This window comes from Diadema setosum, chromosome 5, assembly GCF_964275005.1.
Source record: "Diadema setosum chromosome 5, eeDiaSeto1, whole genome shotgun sequence".
Classification (NCBI taxonomy): domain Eukaryota; kingdom Metazoa; phylum Echinodermata; class Echinoidea; order Diadematoida; family Diadematidae; genus Diadema; species Diadema setosum.
Genome location: NC_092689.1, coordinates 19,948,043 through 19,962,455, shown reverse-complemented (window position 1 = coordinate 19,962,455; position 14,413 = coordinate 19,948,043). Strand labels below are relative to the sequence as shown.

The window sequence follows — 14,413 nt, the reverse complement described above, 5'->3', positions numbered from 1 at the left end:
ATGATTAATATAGAATATCAATTTTATATTTATCATGACAGATATTTTTGCGCAGGGTGTGAATAGATAAATGGCAATACTTTCACACAAAATGCCAGGCGGGCTCAGTATTCAAAAAAAAAAAAAAAAAAAACAAACAAACAAACAAGCAAACAAACAAACACAAACCCTCCGAGAACTGTTCGTCAAAAAAAAAAAAGAAGAAAAAAAGACGTCCAATAGCACATGGGAATTTCTTTCATTTTTGATTGGCCTGTATCCGCGTGTGTGTGTGTGTGTGTGTGTGGGTGTGTGGTGGGGTGCTATGGGAAGCTCTTTGATTATAAATTGGTGTATTTAAAAACACCATAGCTGCCAAAATTTGACGAATCAAAGCTGATGTTACAAATCGCTGTCTTACACAGAGATACCAGGGAGCCAATCACACCACTTCACAGTTAGTCAGTGGGTACCTTCTCACGGTCTTTCTGTGTGAGGAAATACTCAAGATGGTAATGGCTTCAATGATGTGAACTAATCCATCAAAATCTCAGCTTAATATTTCTCATCCTTTATTAGAGAAACTACTGTCCTGAAGCAATAGCCATATTAACGTATTTTCTTTTGACTTTTAGACATAATGTGAAGTGATTATGTAAAATTATTTTATTTTACGTGACGGTCTATCCCATGTCTGTTCGTATTTGAGACTATGGTGCGTGTAAACCACTAGAATGTAGGTGTGATACAGGGTGTAACTGATGGTAAACTTACCGACAGAGAATAGGGCCTAGGCCCTACAGCATTTCACTGGTTTAAAAGCGAAAAGAGTGATTGAACGAAGTATTATCCCCTTCTGTAAATTTGCTTAATTTTCCTCATTTGCAACTTTTACAGTGCCCTGCAGAATTTTCCGTAGTCTCGACTGACGAGCAAAAACAGTCGAAGTCGGTCACTCGCGCTCGACGAGAGTCGATCACAGTCATGCACTGCAATGTTAGCCTACGAGCTACACGTAAATTTACTCACACACTGAGTTTGAAGGTTGAACTAACGATACATAGGCCTAATTAACTTGTTTGGACATGGGATGGTCTACTCGTGACATCATTGACATTAACCAGGGAGCCACCTCCCTGCATTAACTATACACAGCCCAGTCGCTGTACATGGTACGTCGCGACAGGAGCTGTTTTCGCATAGCGTAACAGTGTCTGGTCGGGCTACATTGACATAGGCTCCAGCTCCACCGTACCACTGCTTATCTGTAGACGTTTATCTGTACTAAATACCTTCTAGTCTACTCCTAGCTGGAACTGAGTCTAACGTCAGTTGTCTGCTACACAAGACTGAGTCTGAGAAACTGAGGTCTAGGCCTACTCTAACTTAAGTCTAACGTTAACGTTAAGGCCTAACGTTTTAAAAACAAAGTCTAACTGTTGGGGGCTGCGTTCATGCGAAACTAGAATTGCGTTTCTAAATGTGTTTAGACTCTAGTCCCTAAACGTGTTTAATTTAGTTGCGTTGTGTTGATGTGATTTTTCCATTTAGATTCTAAACGCGTTTCAAAACACTGATCTGAAACGCGGAAAAAAGGGCGTTTTGAATCATGATTCTGCCAGAATCACAATCGCAGAAACCGCTTGAATGAACGCAACCGTGATTTCAGTCATGATTCTATGATGTCATTGTGCGATGTGCGCATGTGTGTCTCTTGGGCCAGGGTATCCCACAGCTTCTGCTTCTGTTCGCGCGCTTGTGACTGTACCTGTATGTCTTATGAATTGTTTGTTTCGGTACCATACCTGCACTAGACCTAGTTTGGTTACATAAATGCCATAGGGGCAATTTTGCGGTTAGTAACGTTACATTTGAACAAATTTAGATATTGTTTTTACCACTAAATTACCATTTATTCATTTCAAGTCAAAATTATGTCAAAAACCTGTTCATCCTTCCCAGGTTTATGATACAGAAAAGAATGAACACAATCCAAGAAATATTAGAATTGCTATAGCAACTTAAAGGGCTGGTTAGTAACGTTACGAAAAAAGGACATGACAAAAAAATCAATGTTTTGTAACAAAAAGTGTGTAAAAATTCAAGTTACTTCAAACAAAGTGTTGCATTAATTTCAATTATTACATCATGACAAATGTTCATGCAAATTTTTTTAGCAGTTCGACCGATGATTTTTTAGCTAGACCCCCAAAAGCATGGTTAGTAAGGTTACGGTTAGTAACGTTACATTTGTACGGAGTAATTCCGCAGGTCATTTCACCCTTTTGTAATTGACAAAATGTCACATGACTTCTGGAGTATTTAAATGTATTCATCTTTTACCCTTTAGCAAAACTTTGAAGAAAAAATTTCAAAGGAACCCACTGTAATTTGCATTTAAGTGAATTTCAGCGTCCCCAGTCCCACGTACATTTTAAATGATGGTTTTAGATCTCGCAAAATCAATAAATACGAAAAATAAAATCTACTGAATTTAAAAGACCCTAATGATTGGTGAACATCCATGGCATTAGTTGATACCTAGATTAAAGGGTAAGATAAAGAGGCACACGTCTTTTATCCATGTCATGTCCACCTAACTGCGGAATTGCCCATAGGGTCTACACCGATTCTATGCTAGTAACTAGCTGTTTATTGTAATAATAGATACATGTATTGTAATAACTCTCTGATAGACCCCCAAAAGCATGGTTAGTAACGTTACGGTTAGTAACGTTACATTTGTCCAGAGTAATTCCGCAGGTCATTTCACCCTTTTGTAATTGACAAAATGTCACATGACTTCTGGAGTATTTAAATGTATTCATCTTTTACCCTTTAGCAAAACTTTGAAGAAAAAATTTCAAAGGAACCCACTGTAATTTGCATTTAAGTGAATTTCAGCGTCCCCAGTCCCACGTACATTTTAAATGATGGTTTTAGATCTCGCAAAATCAATAAATACGAAAAATAAAATCTACTGAATTTAAAAGACCCTAATGATTGGTGAACATCCATGGCATTAGTTGATACCTAGATTAAAGGGTAAGATAAAGAGGCACACTTCTTTTATCCATGTCATGTCCACCTAACTGCGGAATTGCCCATAGGGTCTACACCGATTCTATGCTAGTAACTAGCTGTTTATTGTAATAATAGATACATGTATTGTAATAACTCTCTGATAGACCCCCAAAAGCATGGTTAGTAACGTTACGGTTAGTAACGTTACATTTGTCCAGAGTAATTCCGCAGGTCATTTCACCCTTTTGTAATTGACAAAATGTCACATGACTTCTGGAGTATTTAAATGTATTCATCTTTTACCCTTTAGCAAAACTTTGAAGAAAAAATTTCAAAGGAACCCACTGTAATTTGCATTTAAGTGAATTTCAGCGTCCCCAGTCCCACATGTACATTTTAAATGATGGTTTTAGATCTCGCAAAATCAATAAATACGAAAAATAAAATCTACTGAATTTAAAAGACCCTAATGATTGGTGAACATCCATGGCATTAGTTGATACCTAGATTAAAGGGTAAGATAAAGAGGCACATTTCTTTTATCCATGTCATGTCCACCTAACTGCGGAATTGCCCATAGGGTCTACACCGATTCTATGCTAGTAACTAGCTGTTTATTGTAATAATAGATACATGTATTGTAATAACTCTCTGATAGAGTCGATAATAGTAATGGTTGCAGATGTTGTACCAAACATTCAGCCAAAGGAAACAATTGGAGAGACGAAGAATTGAGATTATATTCCTTGATCTGTGGGCAGAGTCTGAATGCCACAGCTTATTGGAAGGTATTCACCGAAATAAAAACGTATAGGCCTAGGCCTACAATAAAGTGACTGATCACTTGGCAGAAGGATTTAACAGGTCAGGCATGAGTTGCAGAGACAAGGCCAAACTGCGCAGTGCACTGAGCAATGGCAAAGGATGAGCTGAGCTAGAATCATCTTTGCGAAAGCCCGCATGAACGCTCTTCCTCCGAGACCGTGATTTGAAATGCCATTTTGAATCATGATTCATGTTTGTGATTCGTCTACGGAATTTGCATGAACGCATCCTAGATCTACGGGCCATCAGTATGGCGGCTTTCCAGTGCTGTGCAGTCTGGGAAACCCGCTAAGCTCATGAGGAGGGCCGGGCCTCGGCCGCTTCGGCTCATGAGGATCCCTCCTCCGCATATTAAAGCACTTATCATCCATCTCACATGTGGCAATTAGTGGCATATAAATTGTCGCAAGTTTGCACTGCAGTTTTTTTGACTTGTTAGTGGTATGACCATATGATGACTTATGTAGACCCTACACATTTTCACTCTCAACAAGCTCTCCATGATGAAAAGAAGAAACAATTCTGTCTGCTGTGTCTGATGTGAAGCGACCCACCGAAACATGAGTGCCAGCGGGTTTGTTAAATGTAGGGCTGCTGTACCTATTGGCCATGGCCTGATCCGACGTCTCGAAATTTTCAGTGCTTTTTTCTTTGGCTCTACCCTCTTGCTCCATGCACAAATCAGTCCCACCCATGAAAGGGAAGTCTTAGATACCGAGATAGATCTATGCGTAAACAAAAAATGAAATCAGAACTAAACTGGGCCCCATTTCATAAAGAGTTAATATGAATATGATAGCAACTCCTGCTGGAATGGCAATTGTGAAGCTAAGGTAACAACAAGAATCCAGCCTATTGATTGGCTGTTGCTATTGGAAGTTTCCATCCCCATTCCAGCAAGAGTAGCTATCCTAACATCTACTATGAAATGGGGCCCTAATCTTGTGCATATACAGTCAACCTTGCCTAAGTCAAATCTATTTGGACTGAAAAAATGGGTATATCTAGCTTTGACTAAGAGAAAATTTGACTTATTAGGGATTAAAATCAATAGAATAAATTGAAAAAAGAAGAGGACTTGAAGAGACCTTTGACTTCGGCGATTATTAAACTTACAATGTATGTGAGGTCGACTGAAGTAAGGTTGACTGTATTCCAAATTACTATTCCTATCACTTCTTTGTGAATTCAGCTGTTCATCAGCCTTTGGTTGGGCGCCTTTCATGCAAGCATCCTGCTGCATGCAGTGCAAACAGCGTGCAAACCATGCAAGCTGTGGGATTTTCAGAGCGAGCTTGTGCACGCATGGAAGATATCTGTACATAACATCGCAGTTTTTTAACAGCTAAGTTTCTACTTTCAGTCTGTCTGTCAAAATCTGAGTCTGGGGTCCCAAACTGTGAAGCAGTAGTCGAATAACAGTCTTACAAGCATCTTGTAGGTTATGTCTTTGGCTTTCTTGGCCAAGTACCATTATAATGTATGGTTGGACCGACTACTCGACCACCTAATGTTTATTTGCTTGATAAGAATATTTAACACTGAAATTCACGTAAAAACTTGACCTACGTGATTGAGAAAATCCAGCACTATCAAATGCCGTTGTTCCCTTTTCAATTCGAAGTTTCAGTGCAAAAATATTGCTGTTGAACTTGCGTGGCCTCTTTTCAGCTCCCCGCGGTGCCGCTCCCTTTTTAGATGGACCGTTGTTTTTGCATTGACAATGCACACAAACCAAGTTGTATTGAACACTGTGTTGTACAAAGCTTTTTAGAAACTTTCATAGACATTACATTACGATTCGATTAAAATATTCATTCGAAATTTTGTCCTTGATTCAAACCATTAATGAACAGTGAATTTTCACATTTTCCCACACATCCTCATTGACAGTCAAAGCCAATCCATTTTTATGTGCTCTGCGTGCAGTGGAGTGCGTACTAAGCATTCTGTGCGCCAATACTACACGGTCGGTTTCAATAAGGGCGGTCGATATGTAGTAGGGTTACCATACTATCTAACCACTTGTCGGCATTCACATGATTCGTCCCATCGGGCTGCACATGTTCAAGTTACATCTGTACACATAGTCTTCAGGATTGAATGAGACAAATTATCTTTTTAGAGAAGAAGAAGAACTGACATATTCTAGAAAGCTGTATAGATAACTGTCATTTAACTTGAGCAACACTATCATTTCATTCCATTTCAGGTGAACGTTCCCAAGAACCGCCGCACTTACTGCAAAAAGTGCAAGTCGCACAAGAATCACAAAGTGACCCAGTACAAAGCTGGAAAGGCCTCGCTCTACACACAGGGTAAGTAGAAAGGACCCTCATTTATCCATTGAACCACACATGTACATGTTTCCATCAAGGAGGAATTGTCTAATACACATGTAACCTATCAACAACAAAATCACATGCTCCTGAAGAATATCTTACATTTACTGCTTCGAATGGCAGGCATGAGCTATAGTATAATGTGATATACATTTAGTCTAGTGAAACTTAAATTGTTGTTATCAAGCTGTAGATTTTCTGTCTTCAGAAAATGCTTCAGTCAAAGGGTTACCGGTACCTTTTTTGTCATCTAGATCATAGTTAAATTTGTGGAGATAGATCATTATTTCTATGCAAGAATATGTACTTGTACACACTGTATGGTTCAAATTGGTATGTGATGATGTACTGTATATGGCGAACATTTTGCAAGGCTTTTATTTGGCGAATATCGTGAGTTTGGTGCTATTTGTGAATTTAAAAACAAAAGAAAAAAAATTAGCTTTGATCCTGACCCGAGTGTGACATGCATGCATACATTTCTCCATACAGTACTGTACTCCACAATTGGGAAATTCACCACTTGCAAAATTGGTGGGAAGACTCGCTAAAATCGCCAAAATATATAGCGTATACAGTACCAGAGATCCTGTTTTGTCAGAATCTTTGCCAAGTGTTGAAACATCTTTTGATTTTGTATGAATAGGTAAGAGGCGATATGACAGGAAACAGCGTGGATATGGAGGACAGACCAAGCCTATCTTCCACAAGAAGGTGAGTACATTGGTCTAATGGATACAGTGAAACCCCGTTATAACGAGGTCCATGGGACCGGCGACATTACCTCGTTATAACCGGTACCTCGTTGTAACCATACGCGTTAAAAACAATGAAAAACATAGCACCAACTCATATACCCATAAATCAAATTTAAGAGCAGTCTTTGTGTTGTTATCACACAAGTATGGACCATTATTATTGAAAGAATAAAGGGGAATTATTTGTGAATTGATACAGAAAAAAGATGAAAAAGAGTAGGGGTTGAAATGCGTTCTTTTCTTCCTAAGATTTCTTCGCATAACAGTTGCAGATACGTTCTTGAGAAGTAGGCCTACTCGGCAGAGTCATTTTCGTGATTCTTTGTACACTATCTCTTCCTCTTGTATGAACAAAATCACTTTGTATAAGATGCGTTTGTTAAGTCTTTTTGCGAGGAATTTTACGCTGTCAGTACCCAGCGGGAATGCGATGATTCCATGAATCATTTCGGCTGTAATCTTATACACGTATGATGTTTGCGCACGAAGGGATAAAAAGTGCACTCTTTATTTTCCTCCGCAAATCTCTTCGTGTTTTATACATCCATTCTTGAAAAATGTGACAGGGTTGAATTTTGAAGGTAATTGTGATCCTTTTACGCAAATCTCTACTTCATAGACCATTCTGAAAGAAAGAAATCTTCATTGTGAAATGCAGTGTTAAATAATAATGAACAAACCCAGATCTATTCAAACTGTTAAATGCGTTTGTTTCGTTTTCTGAACACCGACTCGAGGAGATTAAAATGCGTTATTCATCTATTTTTACGCTATACTGTCACCCGGCGTGTTCGTGATGATTTCATTAAATATTTCGGTTTTAATCATTTATGAACTACAATGTATACACACTAATATTTACTAACCACCAAAATAACTGGAAGTCGGAACTAAAAATGTAAAGGATATAATAATGAGTTGCACACCCATTTCAAAAACATATTTATCCATTTTTGGCCACGAGTGTTGCTACATGAAAAGTTTTTGAATGTGTTATTTTTTTTTCTCGTTGCAGTGTGTTCTGACCTAATATCACGCACATAGTATGTATCTCGTGAAAGAGAAAATCGAATGATTATGTTCAATAACCTAGTAGGAACATCGGAAGGTAATCCTGTTGCTTATTGCGCGGTTTAGAAGAAAACGTGGAAGGAACGGTACTTGCTGTTCGTCACGGATAATGGGTGGTAAAGAAGGATAACGGCGGGACTAAAACATGTTTGTTCAAAACATGTTTGTTCATGTTTGTTCATGTAGAGAGACGGCAGGGGTTCGTATACATATCCACAGTGCACATGTGTGTACATGTATGCACATTTAATACTGCGTTCAGCACAGACTCTGCAGAACGGGGTTAGCGTGAATTCGGTTCTCAGTGTTTCATTTGTCGCGTGTTTTAAAGCGGTAGGTCAAGAAATGGAACCTCGTTGTATCCGATCAAATTACTTATAAATGTTTTTCTTTATCATGATGCACCGAAAATGTCCTCGTTATAACCGGAATCTTGTTATTGTTTACATGCAAAGGAAAACGGGACTGACGCGATCATCTCGTTATAAGTGGTTCCTCGTTATAACCGAACTCGTTATAACGGGGTTTCACTGTACATTAAATTATTTTGTACTGGTATTCACTTGCCCCAACATTATTGCTGATGACACAAGGGAACTCGATATACAAAGGGGCTTATGACAGAGGATTTTTGCTCTCTACTTCGTACAGGCTGTGCTTCCTTTTCAGCAGTGCACATGATTAAAGATAATAAAAAGTTTTGGTACGTCAAAAGTTTCCCTGAAAAGTATCTATCATATAACTAACACTGTGAGACTTACTCGCCCCAAAGTGCTCTCATTTCTTAGTAATCATGCAATTAACTGCGACCAGCAGCCCCATACGCATAGCGTAATGGGGCTTCGCATTGTAGCATCCAGGATCATGACAGATTTAGTATCTCGGGCAAATATCAACTTAAAATCCACAAAATTCTTCAATTTGAAGACTTCCCAATTAAGTTGAAGTCTTGAAAACAGGCTTCGGGCAACGTTTGGTTCTGCCAATAGTCCCTTTCTGTTCGAATTGATGACTGAATGTGACTCTGTCGAGAGGACCGTGGGAGAGCTACATACACTGATTACTACGGCCAGCGCATACGCACACATCACATGCGAACAAATTTCAAATCCATGGACGGATAAGATGTTTGTGTGCGCATGCGCTGGCCGTCAATTCAGTATAGCTCTCCCAAGGTCCTCTCGACCGAGTCACATTCAGTCATCATGGTACGAAACCATTATTGCATGATTACTAAGACATGAGAGCACTTTGGGGCGAGTAAGTCTCACAGTGTTAGTTATATGAAAGGTACTTTAACCTGAAACACAAACTAAGACAAGGAAATTCAGGGAAACTTTTGAGGTAATACCAAAACTTTATATTATCTTTAACATACTATTGTTCATCCATTATTTATAGACTATATGTATATGTGTTAGTAGTGCTGCAGAGATAACTTATGTTGAGTGGAATGTCACAAGAGCAAAGATGTAGCCATCTCACAACTCCAAGTGCTGAAGCCTTTCCCACTTTATCAATGTCCATAGTATGACATACATGATATACATGTATGTGGTGGTAAGTGAAGGAGCAAGTTAACAAATACCATCACTTTTTTGCAAGTGTCACATAGATGGCAGAGCAGGTGTGCCGTATTGCTACCAATAACAGTATGTATTCACACACGAGCAATCATACAGTATGTCCCCCCAAAAAATTACAATCAGATTTTCGAAATGCTAACACCCAATATGATTAAACTGTCCAAATGCTTCTTCAGGCCTTAAAATATAACATCTTAGCTCTATCTTGCAGAAAACCCCATTCAATTTGATTAAGCGGTCACAGAGTAATGTGGATTGTTGTACAGCATGTCATGAGTCTGATTGAGTCTGAGTCAAAGTTTAGCACTTTGCTGCTCTTGTGTGTGAATACAATAGACAGAACTTGGAGGGAAGAGACTTCTGACATGCTGTACAAAATTCCTCATTTTTCTTTGACCACTGAAGCAAATCGAATGGGGTTTTCTGTAAGATGTGGGCAGTGAGTTATAGTTTCATACCCTGAATTTTTATTTAAATTGATTCACTGTTTTTAAAGATATCATTGCAGAGGGTACCGTTGTAATTTTTTTGGGGACATACGATATAATGAGATAGTTATTCAGATTTTCATTTATTGTGTTTACCAGATGTGACATTGTTACCTGTACATGTACGTCAGAATTTCTGTAAAGTTCAATGTGCTTAACAAGTCGCTTCCTTTCTTCCCCAGGCCAAGACAACCAAGAAGATCGTTCTTCGTATGGAATGTACCGAGTGCAAGTTCAGGAAACAGCTTCCCATCAAGAGGTGCAAGCACTTTGAGCTGGGAGGAGACAAGAAGAGGAAGGTAAGTGTAAAGCATGATAGAGAACATCCTCATGTACTTCTTAGTTGCTATCTCCAAAGCTATGCCTCAAAGCTGGTTTCAAATGCAAATTCTACTACACTGTGCAGTTGTATGGGTTCATCAAAGAAAGAAAAAAAGAATGAAGGAAGGTGCTATTAGTATGGACAACATGCGATTCATCAAAAGCACCACTCAATGTTTCTACAGCTCGTGATGAAGTTATGTTGATGGCAAAAAAAAAAAAAAAAAAAAAATGCAGAAGAAATATTGCACAGCTACTATAATGATATACTTTACTGCACATTACAAAATGATAGTCATAACATGCATAATTCAAACCTAAGTAACTTTATTCAAAAGATGAGTTGTGAACCTGGTCTTAAATTCATTGTAGCTGCTTGCCTTACAAACAGAGGGAGACAGTTGATATGTCCAGAAAAAAAAAGGTAATCAACTTACAGTGACTGATGAATGCTATTTCATTTTTTTTTTGTTATTTCCTTGTTTGTACTTGCTTGCATACCTTATGTATGCGTTTTTCTATCAGCTTATATAGTATATTTTCAGCTACTGACATTCATATCCTTTCTTACATTCTCAGGGACAAATGATCCAGTTCTAGACACCTCCGACTTGTGTCAACACACCACCACGCTCCTCACATCTTCATACTCTGGGATCAATCATTCATGCCCTTGTTACACTGTCCAGCAGCTTCAGTGTAACATGTTCTCCTGCTCTGTATGGTCTCTGCCATCATGCCAACTGTATGGACTCTTGGTAGAACTGCGCTTCATCATGTTGATTGAATGTTTTCTCACAAGCTGTACATCACGCTACAAATAAATTCAGATATTGAACCCAAAGAAAAGTCGTGTGGTCTTTCATTTTGAAATTGCTGTGATGCTTATCTCTACTTATGTGGACTTGCATTATAAGCAAACCTCTCCACAGCAGTGTAGTACAGGTGACTCCCCTTATAATGAAGTCTACAGGACCTCAGTTTTCTTTTGATATATCCAAATCATTGTAGCAGAACAATAAAGTATATAAAGATATGTATAGACAAAATTTTGGAACCTAAGTTTTTACTCTGATGTAGCAAGAATTTCATTATACAGTACAATGTAACTGAGTTCGTTATACGTAAGAGGAGTGCACTGTAATATGTTTTTATTTGTAGGAGTATTTATAAAACAAACTCCATACATCTAGTCTATGATCAGCATAGTTCAAGTCTACTCACTTGATTGTCTGTCCCTGAATGATTCCTGTATCACTGGAAGGTTTGTTGACACTGTGTGCTGATGATGTGATGATCAGGGTTCCTGCAGTCGTGGAAAACATACAAAAGTCATGGAAAGCAAAAAATGATGTTCCAGGCTTAGAAAAGTCATGGGGTACGCAATGTGTATAATTCCAGAGGCCTTGGAAAATTCATGATAAAAGATTTTACTGAAATACATTGTATAGCCCATTTGCCATATTACATTTGCTATCTTAAGTTTGTATTTATGATGGAAAAAACCCTCTTTTGTTTCTGCAGTATGACATTGCCTAAAAAGGTTATTTTCTTCAAAATCTGATCATTGAATGTCCTGGAGTTTCTTTTGATGGAATAAGCAAGTACCCTGTACCATACATTAATTGGGACAGTTGTGTTAATAGGAGTGATGGGAAATCAAAGTGAGAGTGTGTTGTTGCATGAACAAGTCATAAAAGGAACTCTGTAAATTTATGCAGTACATCTTGTTTAGCTGAACATAAAACAGACATACTAAGTATTTACGAGAGCACTGCAATCTTACTAACATAACATTTCATTGTTCCATATTAAAGAAAGAAAGGGTATTATATATGTATTATGTTTCAATATACATGTATATGCAAGAAACTCCGTGCCAACTTTATCACTCCTAGGTGGTGGAAGCATTGTATTGTAGGTGTGAGAAATACACATAACATTTCACAGACATCTCTGCATAAATTATATAGTGTATATACGAATACATTATCGCATTAAAGCTCAACATTGACTTTTCTCATGGTGGTCAGTTCAGGCAACCAAAGTCATCAAATCCCATTTTTGGTGGCCTGAAGAAATGCATAAAAACATAAAAAAAGGAAATTAAAACATTAAAACAATACAATACACTGTGACGGGTATGTGAATCTTAGCATGTATGACAAAGTATGTCAAATGCTACATAGGAAAAACAAATGAAATCACGAATGCCTCTTGCCACATACTTTTATAAACTGTATACCTACGTTCACTACATATTTGGTATGAGGCATAATCATAATTTTCCATAATGCCACATATTCATCAAATTACATGTATTTTATGTAACATTTAATAGTGCAGTAATGTGTATCTACCATTCACACTATAAAAGATTAAATATTAAAAAAATTGTGTGTGTATGTGTGTGTGTGTGTGTGCGTATTGATTTGGCTGTAAAACATAGTTACAGCCATGAAGACTTATCTTGCAACCCCTGGTAGTGGCATCTGCTGAATTATGTGCAATTATGAAGCACTGAGCTGCAAGTGGTAACTCGCCTCTTATTCTGAGTAGGCCCTATAGGGAAAATACAATAAAACAATCTACACATTGCGTTAAACAAATACATACTGCTACTGAACGTTTTCGACGTGCACTCTTCGGAGTAGAAACCGCACGTATGAAATGTTCTGACTCATGTTTACTTTAGCCAATCAGCGTATGCACTGTTTTGCTTGAATGGTTTGCTCGTTTTGCTTACATTGTTATGTTCGCCCTTCCTGTTTCATACGTGCTGTTTCTACTCCGAAGAGTGCACGTCGAAAACGTTCAGTAGCAGTATGTATTTGTTTAACGCAATTTTGAAGTTTTGTACCACCAAGCATCTCTTTGTAAATCTACACATCTTATTTTGGTGGCCCTGGGCCATCACTAATATCAAGCCTTGTATAGACTAAAATACCCAATATGCGGCCGGCGGGTGCCTACTTCTGGCAGGGGCACTTTCATTCATCAATAAAACAGCTAATGAACATCATGTGTGCTTAGTCCCACTTTAAAACACAAGCGGGAGTTACTCGCAAGTGTTATGGCAAGTGACACCTGATTGGGCCTTTTCATCAATGAATGAAATGGCCCTTGCCGCAAATAGGCACCCTGTACAAAGCCTGCCGCAAACGGTATTTTACTCTATAATCTGATTTTTTTTCTTTCATAATCTTGGAATATAAAACAATGGAATATCATGTTACATGTAAAATCTCAAGTGCAGCCAAAGTGAATCTGGAAAGGAATTCAGTCATTGCCTTTCGGGTTGAAACCACACCCTGCAGAGTTTATGACTGGCAATCCCAGCTCCTTTGTGCAGAGGGTTACCGGAAGTAAAACAGAATGTTGCAGATCAAATGTAGACCCTCTGTGGTTTGGGATTTGGTAAGTGAGTATCGAGTCATCTTTTGAAGATTGACTAGTGTAGTGTCCAATTATCAAAGCCAATATTCCAAAACATTCTGGCAGAACATTAGCAAAAAAAAAAAAAAAAAAAAAAAAAATGTACAGTGGACTCCCATTAAAACGAAGTCCTCGGGATCGGCAATTTTCTTTTGTTATATCAAAAATTAACAAATAAACAATAAAAATACATAGAGACATTAATTTTTGCGGACTGATTTTCTTTTTTCATTGTAACCGAAAGTGTGTTACATCGGGACTGCACTGTATGGCAAAGAATTCTGTTCAAAGAAATTTGCACAGAATCTATTTGACACAACATATTAAATATGGAGAGTTTGAATGCAGAAGCAGATAAATAGCATTTTCACATTTTTTAATGTAAAAGATCATCATCAAATAGAGAAAAAAATCATAACAAAATAAAGAATTATACAGTATCCTCAAAGATATGTGTGTTAACATTATCACAATGTATATTTGAAGAGTTTGTTCGCAAAAACTGATATGTCAAAAAAAAAATATTTGCCAAATGGAGATATTTGCGATTAAAGGTCAATTAAGAAAAATAAAGAAAATAATAA

General features: G+C 37.9%; 1 protein-coding gene across 1 annotated transcript; it reads left to right on the top strand.

Moving 5' to 3' along the window:
• Positions 1-366: 366 nt before the first annotated feature.
• Positions 367-11,243, top strand: LOC140229186 (large ribosomal subunit protein eL42-like). The gene is made up of 5 exons (XM_072309453.1): positions 367-491; positions 6,041-6,146; positions 6,817-6,884; positions 10,256-10,372; positions 10,974-11,243. Exons 1-5 carry the CDS (start codon positions 489-491, stop codon positions 10,992-10,994), a joined length of 315 nt encoding a protein of 104 aa, XP_072165554.1. The 5' UTR covers positions 367-488; the 3' UTR covers positions 10,995-11,243.
• Positions 11,244-14,413: the final 3,170 nt, after the last annotated feature.

Coding starts and splice junctions, on each gene's coding strand:
- LOC140229186 (XM_072309453.1), top strand. Junction 6,147..6,816: donor GGCCTCGCTCTACACACAGG/GTAAGTAGAAAG, acceptor TTGTATGAATAG/GTAAGAGGCGATATGACAGG. Junction 10,373..10,973: donor GAGGAGACAAGAAGAGGAAG/GTAAGTGTAAAG, acceptor TTACATTCTCAG/GGACAAATGATCCAGTTCTA.